The sequence below is a fragment of the Pagrus major genome, chromosome 8 (assembly GCF_040436345.1).
Source record: "Pagrus major chromosome 8, Pma_NU_1.0".
In the NCBI taxonomy this organism is placed as follows: Eukaryota; Metazoa; Chordata; class Actinopteri; order Spariformes; family Sparidae; genus Pagrus; species Pagrus major.
This window is the reverse complement of record NC_133222.1, coordinates 25,508,025-25,527,541: the sequence shown is the minus strand read 5'-3', so window position 1 is coordinate 25,527,541 and position 19,517 is coordinate 25,508,025. Positions and strand designations below refer to the sequence as shown.

Genomic DNA, 19,517 nt, shown 5'->3' with positions numbered 1-19,517 from the left:
AAAAAAGAAAAACAGACAATTTAGGCCAAGAACCTTTCTGAACAGATTTTAATGTAAATAGTTGCAGTTTTGCCAACATGTGCAAACAACGTAAACATACTAAAAGTTAAACAGCAACACTCTGATAAAGTGCACTCTTGCAACATAAAAAGTAGCTTTCAATAAACATGAAAGTAAAATATCAATGAAGACATTACTGTTTGTTTTATTCAACACAGTCATTATAATAGGATTTAAGTATATCAAAACACTAAATAGCTTATTGAAAAGGGTCAAATAAGTCCGTCAGTGGTCGGAGTATCCGGCGGGGGGGGCGGGGGGGTCGCGGGAATTTGAACACTGTACAATTAGCGCATTTAACGTTTATTAGCGGCCAAGCGCGACCTGTGTGTGTGTGTGTGTGTGTGTGTGTGTGTGTGTGTGTGTGTGTGTGTGTGTGTGTGTGTGTGAGAGCGCATGCACCCGAGAGAGGCGGCAGGTTGAGGGGCTAACTGGCAGAAATGAGAGATGGTGAAACGCTGTTTTTTTTAAAAGCAACCAACTCCTCCGTTTGGCTTTCAGCCATGGCTCTCCATGCGGCTACCGCTACACACATAAACAAGGAGGCGGGTAAGAAAGCGTGTCACTGCCCGTAATTCGCTATGATTGGTCGGTCAGGTTGACGACGTAATACATTTGGTGCGTCGGTGCATCAGCATAGAACTGCAATTTATAGAATGTGCCCTAGAGTCGATCCCTACGATCTCTGCACTTTGGCAGATTGTCTACACATTCTAATCCTTCACGATCTAATATGAGTGTATGTTCAGTGTTTGCTGCTTAATGAACTACCAAGCAAGGTGAAGCCGCTTCTAGTTTCTACGTTCAGCATTTTAAAAGTTTGACAGCTTCTTGTGGATTTAGTCTTTGTCACTTTAGCTGCCATTCATGCAAGAACAAGACCCCCGAAGGAGGCTACGTACATTACTGACGTAGTTGCACTCAAGACCAAAAAAGATGATGTATTTTGAAGATGGACAAATTTACATTGCTTCTTGATTTTCTCTCGCTTGTCATCTAAACATGCGAGGTCTCACCGGTCACAAGCACGGTTCTCAGCATACATAGACCATAAAATTATCTGTGGTCAGTCATATCGACATGATGCCAGCATTTCACTAGAGTTTCAATGTTTATATCTGTCATATGTGTCACAGATATGATGAAAATGGCAATACACATGCTTGTGAGCAGTTCAATTCCAATTGGATATAAGTGACCTAACATAACCTTTTAGATCCATTGTTTTTAGTTTTTATGTTGTCCTTGCAGACCTGTTTTTACTGCCTATACCTCCACACCCAACAGTGTCTATCCAAAAAAGCACTGAAAAAAATGCTCTTTTATTATCACAAAATCTGATTATAAAATGGTCTCCGTCAATTTACTAAAAATAGCTTGCCTAAGCATCGTTCGTCAACTCTTTTTGAACTGCTATGTTTTCAGGGAAAATAATCAAGTCAAAGATGTTATTGTATGTTGAGTTTCATTTTGTCATGTTATACTGAAACCTGATTAGGAGATCTTACAATGTTGTGTAAGCACAGTGTGGGCATACTGTGTGGATGTTGTGGTAATAGTTAATGGTGTGAGTGGGGGAATGTTGGCATGTAGGTAGGGCTGGGCAATATGGCCAAAACTGTTATCACGATATGTTTTTTTTATATTGATCGATGTCGATAATTATCACGATATGCAGTATATTTAACAATAATAATGTTGAATTGACAGTTTTAAGAATATTTTCCTTAGGACAGAACCCAAAACAAACCAGAAGGTTAATTATGGTTTATAAAATACAATTATTTATTGTCAGAATGAATAGGTGGCAAACATTCAACAGAACCAACCAACCAAATGGCTTTATGTTAAACACTGAATATATGAAATGATGAATATGTACAACAAATTGCTTGTTTCAAACGCATCTCAAACATTTTAGAGGTAGTATAACATTGATTAAAGAAAATAAAATAAAGAGGTAAATGTTGAGGATGATTATGCTACTGTATTCTTTGAATATTGCACATTCTTGAGCTTGCAGGTAGTTGTTCGGTTCAGCTTTAATGCCTCCTGTTCTGTAAGACCTGATGTGGTTCGGACGTGCGACCAGACCACATATCAATGGTGACATCTCTGAGCTGTTTTTCAACCGTGCTTATAGGCATCATATCTTTAGCGAAGCAGTACGTAATTGTGCTGGTTCTGTCTTTGTGTCGCTTCGGCTTCTTCTCATATGGGGTAATGGCTGAAAAAGCAGCGGCAACTGTTGGTTGTCGAACTGAAATTTGACTAGTAGAAGCAGTGGGGCTGGGCTGTTGGCTACTTGAGGGGAGGCTGATGCTAGCATGATAGTGCCAACTCATACTTTCGGAGTACTGTTTGGGATGGTACCTTTTGAGATGATGGAAGAGGTTGGTGGTGTTTCCAGTTCTGCTGAGGACTGGTCGCCGACCCATTTTGCACCTAATGGTGGTCTGTCCTTTGTCAGACTTCAGGTAGCCGAACTATTTCCAAATAACCGAAGTGGTATGACCTTTCTTCGGTACAATTTCTTCGTCTTTGTCAGTTTCCTCGCACTCGGTTTCACTAGTCGGACCGCTCATTGTCTTTTGTCGGCTAGACACACAGGTGGTCACCGTCATTCTGAGTAGTTGTGAGTGGGAGGGGCCGGAAACATGTATCAACCACATGCATTTGTTTCTCTGCTGTGCGATTGGCTGTTGGTATTGTGTTTTCTAGGTAGAGGAAAACAGACTCAAAAATGACTATCGAAAATAAATGACATAAATTTATCATCGTTATTGTGGAAAATTTTATCATGAAAATGATCAAGATCGTTTTATCGCCCAGCCCTACATGTAGGCATGTTTGTTAAATGGGCTCACATAGGCGATGTGAATAGTGGATGACATTGTTTACAAGGCAACTCTGCAATGAACACAACATTTGCATATTTTTGTTTATATGTGTCATCAGGTTGTACTGCAGGGGTGTACCACAGCTGTATATTCTGGGGGAAGACCATACATACTGTGTGTGTGCATGAGGGAGTGGGTGGATGGCAAGAGGAAAAACTGAATGTGTGTGTGTGCGTGTGTGCGTGCGTGCGCTACATCAACCAAAGAGGAAGAACATTTAAAGGCCAGCAAACAGTAAGGGTGTGTAAGACTGTTTTCATCTGTGTGTGTGTGGGTGCGAGTGTGGGCAGAACAGGTCACACAGTGGGAATTATCCCGGAAAACCAGTTTTTAATCCATTTGTATTTACTTCTCTCTGAACGTCAGATATGATATTGGTTAGTGATACTTGCCTCGGGCAGTTGGATGGGGTAACATTCTGAACATATTTGAGGAGACAAATGTAGTGTGTCAACGTTTTCATGCAGTCTTTTACCACAAAATAAATATTAGTTCTCTGTTTCCAAGTGCTGTGTCAGTTGTAAAAATACTGATGTTTATAGAGCCTCATGATGGCTCCTTCCCTGAAGTTTCAAAAGCGGGAAAAGCAGCATGGCCCTGCACGCCGATACTTGTGATTTTATTCATTCTGGCAGGTTGGACTCCCTTTAAGCCTGTGTCGGTAAGTCATCCCCACTTTAAAGTATCATAATTCGGGATGCACAATAATTATCGGCCTGGTAAATTATCAGCCTGATAAATTATCGTCCCGATAAAGGTACATTTTAATTATTATTTATTATTCCAATTAGGGCTTGGCAATATGGCCTAAAAATTTAATCTCCGATTTTTTTTTTCCCCTTCTTAAAAACAAACTACAAATGACAAAGAAATTATTCAAAGTATTGCTTTTATTTTAATTATTTTATTGTAAACAAAATGCCCCTGCCATTGTCAACAGTGCACCTTCAAACTCATACACAGGACACACACACAGGGCATTTAGACTCTTATCTATAGCGGTGTGCAGTCTGTGTCCAAAGCACTGGAGGTTTGGCCACCCATTGTCTTTGAAAGCTTTGATCATGTTGGTGCTGCTGTCTGTTGTCATACAGATGTGTCCGTCTTCAGCAAGGTTCCAGGAGCTCAGAGCATCTTTAAGCCCCTGGACAATTATGTCACTCTGTGGTCTTTGGGGAAACTTCCCAGAGCCCAGTTGTCGTTGATAAAATGGAATGTCAAACTCATGTAGGGCTGCATGGTTCGGCTGGACCATAGGGTGTTGTAGTGGAATAAAATGACACCCCCTCCAGCTCTCTAGCGATCTTTTCACATGTATATTTGTACAGGTGAGGCAAGGCAACTTCGGCAAATACTTGCAGCTTGGTGTCAAAAGTTACAGCATGTGAATAAACCCGGGCTTTTCCACTGTATATAGGCACCATATCTTTAGCAATATGCAACGTGACTGCATCAGTAATAGCTGTCCACCGGGCCCCTTTCCTGTCATACGGGATACAATGAGAAAATGATTCCACTAATGTTGGCTGCTTTTTAGGGGGTGTTTGTACTATGGGGTACTATGAAGTACGGGAGCCCATGGGGAACGGTGGTGGAGGAAGTTAAAGAGAAAACAGATTTTCATTTTTTAAAAATCTTCCTTGACCACAAGGTCAAATTAATCAATAAAATTGATTTACCGCCCAGCCCTAATTCAGATATTGAAGTTATATCTGATAATCCCCCTGATACAGTAGATGGCACTGTGCCACCTAAAAATTGGTTTGCTATCTGCCACTTACACAGAGAAGAAGGAAGAGAAGAGAAGGAGGAGTAGAATGACAACAAGCACCACTCACTAGTGGTTCAAAGATGTCCCCCATATGGACGGGTTTTAAAATTTCAGAGGAAGACAACATGGTTGATCAACGACTGTGATTGGTCCGCTTGGAAGCATCACATTTTTCTGACTTCTCCTCTGGTGCTTAGTGGTGGTGCTAAAAGAGGGATGACACATTTTTGTAGGCCAAACCCGGAAGTTGGCATTGCCCTGGTTCCCTCAACAAAAAGCCAATGGGAGTTTTTAATTGGATTTTGGATTACGACCGAAAACAAGCGCTGTCGAAAACACATGCTTATGATACGTACACCTTTTGTTCAGCAAGATAATCTCCACAGATGAACACCACTTTTGTGATTTTCAAAGTGCAGCAGAAGGATCTCGACCAGTCGCATCTGCCGAGCAGCCAGCCAGACCAGCAGGACAAAACGAAAGCGCTGCAACCGCCCAGGAGGAGAGGGAAGAGAGCCGGCATCAGAGCCAAGCTAAGCTAATGGACCGAGAGCACAAGAGTAGTTCCTCTACCAACTCTTCTTCTGGCTAATGTCCGGTTGCATTAGAATAAAGTGGATGAGGTGCGACTGAGGCTCACACAGCAACTGGAAATCAGAGACTGCTGTGCGAACATTTTCACAGAGATGTGGTTAACCCCTAACATCCCAGATCAAGCTATTGCACCGGATGAGCGGATCTTGTTCAGCGCTGACAGGACACAGGACCCCGGTAAGAGGGGCGGAGGTGGGATTCTGTGTCTACATAAATAATGCTTGGTGACTTGATGAATGGACGGCTCTTTTCAGAGAAAAGCTGTCTTTCGGTCAGGTGACAAGGAAGCATACATCACAGCCAGAGCAAGACTGAAAGCTGGCATCAAGTCACAAGCAGACCCCAGAGAGTTCAGATTGTTATGATTGCACTCCCAGACATCAAGAGAACTATATTGTCAAGTATGCAGACGACACCACCATCATCAGCTGTATTATTAATAATGATGAGAGTTCATATCGGGAGGAAATCAACAAATTGCAGAGTGGTGCACAAAGAAGAATTTACTGCTCAACATCAGCAAAACCAAGGAGCTGATTATTGATTTTAGAAAAAAAGGAGGCAAAGACACACCCCCCTGTCTACACCAGTGGAGCTGAGGTGGAGCAGGTGAACAGTTATAGGTTCTTTGGGATTGCCATCACTGAAAGCCTATCTTGGTCATCACTCATCACCGCCCTGGTTAAAAGCTCAGAAAAGGCTATACTTCTTTTGGAGACTTAGGAAGGCTAAATTCTGGAGCAAGATCCTGGTCAACTTTTACAGAGGAGCAATAGAAAGCATCCTGACTGGAAACATCACAAACTCACTTGGCGCATGCACGGCCCAGGACAGGAAGGCTTTACAGCGGGTGATTAAAACCGCCCAGAACATCACTGGTACCATCTACAGAGCATCATTGACATCAGTGAAGTGAGGTGTCTGCACAGAGCCCAAAGGATACTAAAAGACAATACCCACTCCAGCCACAGTCTGTTCACCCTGCTGCGATGTGGTGGCAAGATACAGAAGTATCTGCTGCCGTAACAGCAGACTACAGAGAAGCTTCATTCTCAAGGCCGTTAGACACCTGAACTCATCCTCAACACTCCATTGCCAAAAAATACATTACAATAAATTTACCTTGTACCCTGGAATCTCTACGATGGACCCAGAGGATCTCAGGGTACAATTAGGCACATAGGGGATTAAACAATCATTGATATACTCAGTGGCCAGTCTCATTTAAAAGGCATAATTAAAATCTAAAAAGCCATTCTAATTGTCTTTTCATCTTTCTGAATGTTGTTTGATCAGTGCGGATAGGTATAAAGAGACTTTCAGCCCACTGCATTTTAATGTTATTATTTTTTAGCAATTGGCAGAAGATGAAAGCTTTTGTCTGTGAGTGTGTGATTTTGGCTAACTGCTGTTAGCTGCACTCAATTCACTCTCAGGACTCTGATCTATAGGACACTATGTCTTTCATGATTCAGGACTGGTCATTTAACCCTGATGGGTCAGATAGCAGTGCAATCTGTTGGTTTATGTTGAGATTGTGTTTTAGACTGATGGTCTACCAGGGCAGTGGCACTGAGAGAGAGAGTGCAGACAAGTGCACTTTGAGTTGACCTGGATCTTGGCTGAGAGGGAGACCTTGAGTATTAAAATGTGTCCTCTGACTTTCGTTGGCATCTTGCTCAGGTTGTTGTCACACTTGTAGCTTGTTTTTATTGATTGCAAACATTCTCTGGGCACACCCAATGTGTGACACTTCTTTGGGTACATTAAAAACAGGAGATCCCTATAGCTAATTTGCTTTACTTTTAATGTTGCAAATTTAACAAAATATAAACAAATAAGGGCTAAAAAGATGTAGCCCACTGCTAACCAGGTCTACAGAGAAGGACTGTGATGCAGCAGACATTGGGGATGTAAGTAAGGTGAAATAGAATGTTAGAACTGTAATGTTCTAAAAGGCCTTCAAATTTAACACCTCAGGGTGAAATTTATTTATAATTTATTACTTCTGAGTTTTTTTAATTTTTTTATTTTCCTATTAAAAATGTACTGATATGTTTGATAATACCTGAACAAGCAGCAGTACACTTTGGTTTCGGTTACATTAAAAACGACGTGTTGTGTGCTCAGTTATTTGTCTTTCTTTTCCAGGCGAACTGTGAGTGGGAGTGTTAGTGGAAGTGGTAGCAGTTATACTGGTTCTAGCTCCAGATCCTCCTCCAACTCCCTGTCACACTCACGATCACGCTCACGTTCCGGATCCAGAAAATCCAGGTGCTCACCTATGTCAACACCCTGACACATCAGAACTGATGACATTGATGACAAAAGAGATGTTGCTGGTCATATATTGCATGTTGGGGGGCCTTCATTTATGTAAATTACCTTATTTATTAATAAGAACTTCTTCTTCTTTCTTTTTAATGACTGTCACACTTTCATAATGTAACATCAGTTATGTCAACACATATATGTAGACAATGATAATCTGAATCCATTAACAGGTTTGCATAAAAAAGTTTCAAGGAAATTTAAAATGGTTCTTCAGGGGACAATGTACAGTCCAAATATGTTAAAAGGCAAGTTTTTTTTCCAGCTCTGAAGCTACATTATATTTAACAAGATCTGTGGCCCTCAAGGAACCATTAACAGAACCAAAACACAAAAGTGAAGAATCATTTTTTGTTACTGCAAACATTCTACAACAAATATGAATACATGTTGTAAATCATTCTTTGAGTTTCTTGTTCGGGACAAATTTCAGTCCAATCTAGTGAATAATAAGCAGCTGGTGAGAATACACATACAAAGAATCACAAAAATGATGAAATTTGGCTCTGAGGGCCGAACTTCACAATTTTATAACTGAAAATGCATCTGGAGTATAGCTATAGGATTTTGCAATGTACGTTGAATTTAATAGAAGTTTAAAATGTTGTTATATTATTTGATTTACATTTATATATGTATTTGTATTTTTGAGAAAATCCATTACATGAACTTGGCTGGGAGAGAAGGAATAAACTCACTGCAGACCTTTTTAAACTACTGTTTAAAAAAAGTGCCAGATTTTGGAAAAGGTGAAGTGCCAAGGGGCTAGACATGTACATTCCCTATGTCTGACCAGTTAAGATCAAAATTATGTGTTAAAACAATGTTCTTTTTATATTTTTCTCCACTTTGTTATCAGTTTTTTATGATTGAAGAAGAACCGTTATATATACAAAGTGCAGTAACAAAACAATGCATCTTTTTAATCTTAAAAGTAGGTTTGTCAGTTTGATCCTACTGAATTCCCTCTGTTTAAACATCCTGGGCCTTTTTTATGAAATAAGACTATTTTTGTTCTTAAAACCAGTCATCCTTAATGAATGGGCTAATTAGACTACAAACAAAATGATCAAAGGGACGTGATGAGGTTGTTAAAGGGCCACATTTAGCCCATGGGTCACCAGTTGAGTAGGTCTGCCCTACTGTGACCTTCACAGTCATGGCACTTGGCAGTTGGCTGCTTTTAGGTTTTGGTACTGTCAGAATTGTAGCTTATCTATCTGTTGCATTTATCTTAATTCACTTTTTAAGTTATGTATCGGAAATATAAAGGTATCGTAAAGGTACATTAAATGGGTCATTTACACAGCCTGACTGTTATTTTCACTTGCTTTCATGTGCTGACTCTGTTGGAAAACCCTCTAGGAAATCCAGGTATGATAATTAGTTTTTAGTTTATGTGTGTGCGTGCAGACGTGTGTGGCTTGTGTACACACAACTGTGATGACAGCGCCCACTCATCACATACCCTAGGTATCGTCTCTGTTCAACTGAGAACCAGCAGCTAATGGTCAACCTGTTGTTTCTTGCTGCAGATCACTGAGTGTGAGCAGTGTGTCATCGGTGTCATCAGTGTCGTCCAGCAGCAGCTCGGTGCATAGTGCAGACTCTGATGACATGTATGCTGACCTGGCCAGCCCGGTGTCCTCGGCCAGCTCCCGTTCACCCACACCAAATCATCCCCGCAAGGAGCGAGGGCCAGCACGAGACCGGCCTCCACATGGCAGGGACAAGAACAGAGGTTAGTGTAGGCAATCAAGTCCCCATAAATCAGGCACACAGGACACATAGGCAGGCTGATGTACAACAGCATTACTTTCAAATCATAAAGCCTCAGATATGTCAGTATTCAATTCACGAACCAATAACGGCCAGTTTGAGACATTTTAGAGGAATGGAATTACCTGTACCCCATTATCTCATGGTTATTGCTGCATAATGTACATTTCAGAGCACTAATTCAGTCAGTATGAGTCATATCATACTCACCACTCTACTCTCTCGGTTTCTCTTTTTAACAAAGGCACTACTCTCTTTCACTGATTAATTCCTAAAACCTTTAATTAAAATATTTTTTGTGATTGCTGTTGAGCTGCTCAGTTAGTGTCAGCACTTCCTGTAGTTAGGTCAAAGTAAAGGCCCAGCAGAAAAACTAGGTAGTGTGGCCATTGCACTACTGGATGTTAATCTAAAATGTCTGTTAATGAAGTGTGACCTTGATTGACGGTAGCTTGACAGCAAAGTTGTGTGACTGATATTTCCAAATTCATCCTTCCACATATTCTCTTAATTATTGTTTGTAAAAGCTATAAAAATGATAAAATTTTAGAATATATTGTTGATTTCTCCCTTAATGGGAAATATAGAATTGATGAAAAGCATTGCGTGGTTCATTAGTCCCCATGTCCTTTTTGTCCTTGTCACAGAGAGACAGTCAAAGAAGGATGACGCCTTCAGGGAGGACCGCAGAAAGATAGACCCATCTGGTGCCCCACCTCGAGGAGGCAACCCATTGCTCAGATCAGGACCTGGCAGCAGGGGTGGCCACCCTATACACCCCCCACCAGGCAACATGCTTCCCCAAGGAAGCTATGGAGGTTCAGGATCCCACAAAGACATTAAACTCACCCTCCTCAACAAGGTTACTATTACTCTCCTTTCCGTTTTTAAAGGTTTCTTTACGAATGCACTGTACAGTCAGAAGTAGTGAGTCTGTATGTTAGTCAGGAGAGTGAATGTGTTACAGTTTCAGTTTTTCAGGGATCTGATGCACAACAAAAGAGGAGTGCACCATACACTACTCAAAATGAGTTCGGGATATGGGATATGAGTGCATACTGTAAATGCATATGTATGGATATGCAAATAAGAGTCAAAGCACAAAATATAAATTTGGAAATGTCACAGAATGAACAATCAGTGAAACACTAAAATATCCCAATATCCCTAACTCATTTTGAATAGTGTATTATAATCCAAAAACATCCATCTTGACGCTGCCTATTGAGGCTCATAGAAAACAGGTTGTGATGCGCCAAACACCAATCAGCCACAACATTAAACCCACTGAACAACCGATCAACTCGTTACAATGTATTGTTCTGCTGGGAATCCTTGGGTGCTGGCATTCATGTGGATGCCACTTGACACACACCAACCATCCAAACATCATTGTGGACCAAGTACACCCCTTATGGCAATGGCACTCCCCGATGGCAGTGGCCCCCCACGCAGGATAATGTGCCCTGACACACCAAAAAAACTACTGGAACGGCTCAAGGAACACAACAAAGAGCCCAAGTTGTTGACCTGGCCTCCAAGTCCTCAGTTCCCAATCCGATCGAGCACCTGTGCGACGTGCTAGAATAAGCCAAATACATGGAGGCCCACCCTCCAATAAACAGGACCCAAAGAATCCACTGCTAAAGTCCCGGTGCCAGACACCACAGGACATCCCTAGAAGTCTTATGACCATGCCTTGACAGGTCAGAGCTGTTTTGACTGTACAAGGGGAACCTGCACAAAATAAAGTAGGTAGTTTTAATGTTGTGGCTGATCAGTGTATATGCTGCTGGTTTGTGTTTGAGTTAAGCATTCTTTGTAGCTGCACAGCCACAGGTGTTACCCTCGAATTGAGGTTGTGGCCTCTCTTGTAGAGTGACAAAGCACTGATAACTTGTTAATCAGAATACTGTTGGTATTAGCTCATTGTCTGAAAAACTAGTGGAATAGCCGAGATATATACATTTATACCTATCTATATATCTATTGTGACCCCTCCTCACCAGGATGGGAGTCTGTAACAGCTGTCGGTAGAAGTACTGAAAAAAAATGCTTAAATCTAACTGAGTAATGACCCTTAAATCAAAAGTGTAATCAAATTGTGAATTGGAGAATCATGTCACCCCTAGGCCAGGCTAGTGGTTTCCCCCTGTTTCTAGTCTTTATGTTTTGCTAAGCTACTCAACTCATGCCTTTAGCTTCTCATTTAGCATAAAATCACAAGAGCGAATTCAACTCATCTTTCTCTGTTATTCAGCAAATTTCTATTTCCCAAAATGACACACTATTCTTTTAAATGCTCCTTAACTTAACTTGTATATGACCATTTTTTCCTCGACTCAGCCAATTTAGGTCCATATTTATGTGAAGAAGCATAAAGACATATTTCCTCTGGAAAAACACTGGGTACATCTACAGGCGAATTACTTAAATTTGACATTTTAATTGTCAGGTTGATATTTGTTTTGCCTCAGATGTGGAATAAATGAGTTGGCCTCTTTCTAGCAGCAGGGAGATAAGGGCAACAGGAAGAGGTACCTGCCCTCAGACAAGGACAGGCCTGGTTCCCCCCTCAGCAAGAGAATGGCCATGTCTCCAGACAGAGGTGAGAAATGTGCTGACTAACAGTATACACACATCTTTGACTGTTAACACCATTTCACCAGAGTTAATCCTGATGTGGCATTTTGGTCAGATTTCACACAGTTACAAATGGACTTGTATTGTTGGTAATGTCAGTAGTATATTCTGGATCAGGAGATCTTTATACACTGTCATTTTGATAACATTTATCTGGATGTTCAGCCTCCAACAATTGCTGTATTTTGTTTGATGTAAAATTGATGCAAAAAAAAGGAATAATAATAAAAATGCTAACATTTATGCAGAAACCATTTTTTGATTAATCAGTGAGAGGGTCAACAGAATATTAATAAATGCTAAATGTTTTTATCAATTAAGTTCGCCAAACATCCTGAAGTGAGGGCTTTCTTCTCTGTTTATTGCACTATAAATGTAATACTTTATATATATTTTCATTTATTGATTATCTTTTATAGACTGAAAATTTAAGAGATCCTCTAGATTAATTGAGAATTAAAAATAATAGTAATTAGTTGTAGCCCTAGCAGAAATAGTCAGAAGATTATATTCATGATGCATGTTCTCAGCTTCCTTAATTTTATCATTAAGCAATAGAACCATTGCATTTCAATTGATTAATGACATATTTAAGGGAGCACTGCAGATTGTTTTTAAATGTACTGTTTAGTCTATAAAATGTCCCATAGATATCCAATACATTACATCGAAAACTCAGTAAACCACCATATATTTCAATACGAGAAACTGGAACCAGTGTTTAATTGTTTGTAGTATACTTAGCAATGTCCTTATGTTCAGTACTTTGAATGGCTCATGAGGGGATACAGGGAACTACATGTATGACTCAAACAACGACGTCACAGACCATAGTTCAATTACTTCTTGTTCTGGTTCAGACTTGGAAGTTCAGGGTTGTTTTGACGTGAATGGTCATTCTGTCCATTTAATCTCTATGACAGACACAAGCCCACATCCTAATTTTTCTTACCTAATGTATATGTTGAGAAATTTCATGAAAACTTTTAAGAACTGTTAAGACTACATAACTGTTGCACTTTAACAGCTATGTAGTCTCCAGAACCACAGAAATGTGGTTCTTTAATTAACTAACTCATAGCCAAACACCTAAACCATTCATTCCTAACAGCCTCAGTAACTCTGAAAATTGTGTTTTTCAGGCCGTGATAAGAGGATACCTGGCCGACCCCCGCTTTCCCCTCGTATGGATCGGCCCAGAGGCCAAGGCCCCCGACCCATGCCACCCCAGGGAGACAGGTTGGTGCATCCTTGGGCATGTTATTCCTTTAAGAATGTGATATACATCCTTAAACACTTCATTATTCAGCAACAAAGTTTACAAGGCCAGTCAGCTGGAAGAGTGGGTTTTCAGAGCATGAAGTTTGTTTGTTCCTAAAATGAGGAACAAGCCAATGAAGAGGAAGCACACAAATATTACACTATCTCTGCACGTGTAATAACATTCACTGGATCTCACAAAAATTCCCTTATTTGAAACGGGTGCTTAGTAGTAGGGCTTAGCTCAAGAATATTCCAATCAGATCCCAATTAGGGAACATAGACAAAATAATGTAAATACTTGAAATTACTAAATTTGAGTGATAACAGGTTCTGTGATAGTTGGCAGCATGTGTCATATAAACATAGCACAAAAAGTGAGGAAATTTATGTTTGGTAGAATATTTGTTTGTTGTAACAATGCTTCTTGGCAATAAATCTTATACTGTTGGAAAGCCTGTTTATTTCCCTTTTAAATGGTGCCTCATTTGTAACATGCATTTGTGGGATGAGCAGCAGAGCTGAGTATGTGGGTTGCGCCCATGAAAAATTTGCCAAATCTAGTCTGCCAAACAGCTTATTCTGTTATTGACCAAACAGGAGTCAATAACAGAATAAGCTGTTTGGCAGAGAAGATTTGGCAAATTTTTCATGGGTGCAACCCACATACTCAGCTTTGAGGAATTTTCTTCAAACTTTGCATAAATGTCCACTCTGACTCGATGATGAACTGATTAGATTTCAGAGGTGAAAGGTCACTGGAACCTCGCATCTTGTGAACACGTCATCTCAAGAACACTGTGAGGGAATTTCATTATATTTGGCACAAACATATATCTATATTCACTCAGAGATGAACGGATTAGATTTTGGTGGTCCAAAACGTGGTCACTGCAACCTCACGTTTCTTGAACATGGCATGTCAAGAATGGCTTAAGGAAATTTCTTCAAATTTGGTACATAGGTCCACTTGGACTTGGAATGATTAAATGTTGGCGGCCAAATTTCAAGGTCAGTGGGACATTGCATATTGTGAAAGCAGTATCTCAAGAACGCCTTGAAGGAGTTTCTTCAAATTTGGCACAAATGTAAACTTCAACTCAAGGATAAACTGATTACATGTCAAAGGTCAAGGTCACTGTGACCTCGAATCTTGTGAGGACAATATTTCAAGACTGCATTGAGGGATTTCTGTCAAATTTAGCACAAACCTACACTTGGACTCAAGGGTGAACTGATTAGATTTTGGAGGTCAAAGGTCACTGCAACCTTACATATTGTGAGGTCGCAGTGACCTTGTACCATATTGTAGCTTTTTAGGAGCTTTACCTTCTTTAAAGCGGAGGCATATACCTGCCAGGCAGGTAAAATATCTGATTATTATTACTAAACTAACAGTTAGTCATGTAGTGTGATGTTTTGTATTTGAGGTTTGCTAACTTCTTGTGAAATTCTAAATCTTTCCATGTTCAAGTATCAGGTCAGTTGTGTCATCCATATTTCATATTACGTTTATTTCTCTTTTTTATTACTCAAGCTTAGTTTTATCCGTCAAAATACCCTGTCAGTTAATCATGCAATAGTACCACCAGAAATTACGGAGTGTACAGCTTTGGTAACAACTCCTCTTTACGTAAGAACAGGTGAAACCTGTTTTACTTTAATGAGCCTGGGGTTTGAACTGTTGGTGCCAGTGATTACTCAAACAAGTGAAACTATGGGGTGCTTCGGTAGCTCAGTTGGTAGAGTACACGACCCACGTGCAGAGGCTTTGTCTTCGCTGCAGCGGCCCAGGATCCGAGTCCAACCTGTGGCCCTTGGCTGCATGTCATCCCCCCTCTCTCTCATCCCACTTCCTCTCATCTCTAAGCTGTCCTATCAAAATGAAGCGATAAAATGGCCAAAAAAATACTTTAAAAAATAAATAAATAAAACAAGTGAAAATATTGCTGTTGTTGGAGGTAATTTTTATCTCTGTATTAATACACTTTCTGCTCAAGTGAGTATTTGGGCAGCTGGATGGTGTTTCTGGGACTGAGTCAAATTAAACTACAGACTGTGTGTTTTCATTGCAGGAATATGCAACAGTTTGGCTCGTTGGTGTGTTTTTAATAGTTTTTGGAACACAGTGGAGCTCTATGGCACACGTATACACAATACTTTTGTTTTTTGGGGGGATTTTTTGAGAAAGAGACAATGAGATAACAGCGCCCTCCCAGTTGCATCCACATTTGATGATTAGAACTGCTTATTGTTTTTGTTGAGTTTAAAATTGGGTATTTTCTGTCTTGAGTCACCATACCGTCTGTATGAATATGAGTTAAAATATAACCCCAAATCTTCTGTTCTCAGAAAACGTCCTCTGTCACCACCCACCAAATCATCTGGGAAGGGTGCGGTGGCACCACTGGGCAAGCCGGCCCTCCCGGGCTCAACTTCAGCCGCTGGCTCTGGCTCCAGCTCGGGCTCAGGCTCAGGCTCCAACAAACCCAGCAACACGCTGTCCCGCCGTGAGGAGCTGCTGAAACAGCTGAAGGCTGTGGAGGACGCTATCGCCAGGAAACGAGCAAAGATCCCAGCCAAATAAAAGGAAGCCAGCCCTTGGCCTGTTCGCCAGTCTGCCTACCTGTGCGGCCTTGTGAGCCGGAGTAACAGTGAGGGTTATGGGACGGAGCATTCCCCCCTGCCTTCAATGGACGTATTAAAATGTTGTATGGTTCGTGTATAAAGGCTATTGTGTAAGTGAACAGGAAGTGGTCACTACGAAACCCATCTTCTGCTTGTTTACCCTCAGAAGAGGTTTAGCTCTGCTCCATTCTCCAGTGTTGTTCACTCTCATCTGCCCAACTTTTGCTCCCCTTAAGTCTTTGAATGTCTCAGCTGCAGTTTACCTCATCAACAAGAATCAGGAGGAAACATTTGGGCATTTGGTGAGGAAGGGGTGTCTCAGGAATGGAGTGTACTTTGTGTAGACTTTACAGTCCAGAAACAGAAGGGTGGTAAGGTGCACTTGATCACTTGCTTCTGCTTTCTGTTCCTTCAGTGAAAAGGAAGCATCTTCTTCATGTGGTTTAATGAATAACAGATTTATACACATTGAATCTACTACTTCTGTCTATCTTTCTGTGCCCCCTTTTATCATCTTGTTCTCTCACATGTTTTCTTTAGTTTCCTCTGTGTGGAGTGACGTGACTGTTGGCTCAGCTCTACAGGGTACTGACATCCGACAGGCTTCTTTGTATAAATCTTCAAGTCCTTGAGCATCCATAATCGGCTGCTGTTAGTGACCATGAGCCCATACTTTGGTCACAGCAGGCCCATCTTCAACCAATGACTCGACTACGTTCTGTGTTTTATGGCAGTGTTGACTGTCACACCTTGTATAATAATAGCAAGTCATCAGATTCTTTCAAGCGTATGATTATAGACAACAGTGATGTGAAGTATTGCTCTTTTTTTTAATGTGCACCATTTTGTTTTCTTCTTAACTCTTCTCAAGTGATGAACTGATGTTTTATTTGTGTCACATTTTTAGTTGGAGGAGTATGAGAGGTGGAATGGGGACATTTAGAGACAAGATATGTTTTGCTTTTGTGACAAAAGCCTTCTAAATAAACTATTTTGATAAAGAGAAGGTCAGTTGCCTGGATTATTTGTTGTGAGAACAATAGGAGTGTTTGAATGCAGGTGCAGTCACACATGTTTATGAAAGCATCTACACACAGCATCGCTCAGCATGAAAAATGTGGAGCACACTGATCAGCCACATAAATAAACATAAATCCCACAGATCCCAAACCATCGAGCATCCACGAGATGTGCCGAAATGTCAGATCCCTCCAAAGGGGCACAGATATATTTGAATCTGAGATCATTTAATAGGGTAGGAGAGAAGAACTATTTTCTGCAACACTAATTTGTAGCCTTTTTTGGACTTTTCTCTGAGCACCAACCAGAGACTGCTTTTTTATAAGATGTCACAAGTCAAAAGAGTTTGAAACCACTAGTTTACTCGTGCTTTACATTGTAGTTTATTAACTTTACATACATTTTTAACTTAAAATCTTAATCTGAAAAGTAAGAGCAACTATAGCTACTACTAAATGCACCAGTGGAGTAAATGTATATTTTCACTTAAATGAAAGATGAAAAGTAGATTACAAATGGTCAAGAAAAGAAGTACCTCACAATTCTACAAGTGGCAACAGACAACTTTTCTTCCCTAGTGTTTCCAAGTGGTATTGTTGGTGCTGCTGTTGCAAAGACAACTAAATTGTTTGTTTTCCTCAGAGTCACAAACAACAGCAACTCAGGACAAAAATTGTATAGTGATAGCGAGGTTTATCGCAAACCAATGTAAACACTGATGGTTTCATTATTCTATATCCATATTACACCATGTAATCAACATTTATTTCATAATATGCTGAAGCAGAAAACGTTTAACAGTTAAATCTTAACTAATGTCTTAGTTTAACAGAACACTTTAAAAACTGTTGCCACTACAGCCTTGTAACTGCAATTAGCATTTACATTTTAAGAATCTTTTCTTTTGGCTGTATATAGCTCTTGTGTACAGCTGTTGTTTACAGCGCAGCTTCCTTGCTCTGACACCTCTCTATACACTAATGCATTTGTATAGCTCCTGCATGTGTGTGTATTACGAGCCTGTGTGTTTGAAAAAATAAACCAGTGAAAACATTGTATTTCTCCAAGGTGATTAATAAAGTTTAAATTAAATGAATGATGAAACAATGAAATAATAAGAGATAATACAATACCCCTAAAGGCTTTGAAAAAAAGGGGGTGGCCTATACAGAAAACATGTCAAATCCTTTTCCTCATGGAGTGCAGTATACTTTAACGCATCTAATCCATGAATCCAAAAAGCTTCCATTTGGTTGAGTTTCTGTATTATCTCCCCTCTCCTGACCAAAAATGTGATGTGCTCAATGCTCTCTATGGGCAATAAAGAATCATTAGGCATTATTTTGTATAGCCTTTGTATAAAAACAAAAAAACAAAAAGAATATCTGTGCATGTGGACAGGACATTGTGCTGTTTGTTTTATGGAGACCTGATGGTCGAAACCTGTTGGCTTTTTAATGACTGGCCTTCATTGACTGCTGACTGCTTCTGGTTGTAGTCTTTAAGCTAGTGATGATATGGCATCATTCAACTGTGTGCCACAAATCTATAAGTAAGCTTGGTACTGAGACAGTCTAATGTTCGAATCTGGATGTGTCCCAAATCTGATCAGTGTGATGTTAAAACAGCTGCAGGCGTTTGACTCACAGTTCTGACAGCTCCGGACACACAGATACTAAATGTGGTTTAAAATCTGATATGTATGAGTTGTGCTTGAACTTGAGCATTTCAGTTTGTGGTTTAAACTGAACTGCTGCTATTTTAGTGAAGACAGTGACTTCAACTGCAGTTCCTCTATTAGTAGCTGTCTCAAATAGCAATTACTAAAAGTCACAACTTCTCTCTCTGACAATACACTACAAAATAGTTAATATCACTAGTGTTGTAGTCAAGACCGCACCAACCGAGACCAAGACATTACCGAGACCAGAGAGTACCAAGACCGAGACAAGGCCAAAACATTTGGAGGTCGAGACCGAGACAAGACCAGGACTTTTAGAGTTCGAGACCGAGACAAGACCAAGACCATATATATCAAATGAAAATCATAACAAAACATCAAAATGTGAGTTTTCTTTTTTTTCAAGTGTGCAGGGGTGTGTGTCAGTCACTCTCACACTGACACCGGGCAGGTAGCAGCTGCAGCTGGGGGAAATCTTTACACTACCAATGATTTGAAGTTATTAGCTGTTTTTGAGAGGGTCCTTTTTCACTCTTATCAGTAAGGCATGGACAAAAAGCCTATCAGCGGTGGTCTTGACCGGTCTCGTTCAAAAAACCCAAGTCCACCCAGTCCGAGACCGAGACAAGACCGAGTAAAAATGCCCTCGATTCCAAGACAAGACCAAGAACCTCAAAAAATGGTCTTGAGACCAGTCTTGAGTACTACAACACTAGATATCACTTCATCTGAAGTTTGTCTTTGAGATGTACTGTTTCATTACAAAGACACTGTATATGGCTGCTTCATTGACAGTAAGTTGTGTTGGTTTACAGCTTGTTGTTCCACTTCAGCTGCACCCAGACGTCTA

General features: G+C 40.4%; 1 protein-coding gene across 6 annotated transcripts in view; it reads left to right on the top strand.

Moving 5' to 3' along the window:
* The window catches only part of zc3h18 (zinc finger CCCH-type containing 18), a 58,749-nt gene extending 41,772 nt beyond the window's left edge, over nucleotides 1–16,977 (top strand). For 3 of the 6 annotated variants that reach the window (XM_073472194.1, XM_073472195.1, XM_073472193.1), the window contains exons 14-19: nucleotides 7,477–7,599; nucleotides 9,192–9,397; nucleotides 10,083–10,297; nucleotides 11,944–12,043; nucleotides 13,221–13,317; nucleotides 15,691–16,977. In XM_073472194.1, the coding sequence (XP_073328295.1) occupies nucleotides 7,477–7,599; nucleotides 9,192–9,397; nucleotides 10,083–10,297; nucleotides 11,944–12,043; nucleotides 13,221–13,317; nucleotides 15,691–15,925 (976 nt within the window). In that variant the 3' untranslated portion in view covers nucleotides 15,926–16,977. The remainder of the gene's footprint in view (nucleotides 1–7,476; nucleotides 7,600–9,191; nucleotides 9,398–10,082; nucleotides 10,298–11,943; nucleotides 12,044–13,220; nucleotides 13,318–15,690) is intronic. The other 3 variants (XM_073472197.1, XM_073472196.1, XM_073472198.1) reach the window with 2 other exon arrangements.
* Nucleotides 16,978–19,517: the final 2,540 nt, after the last annotated feature.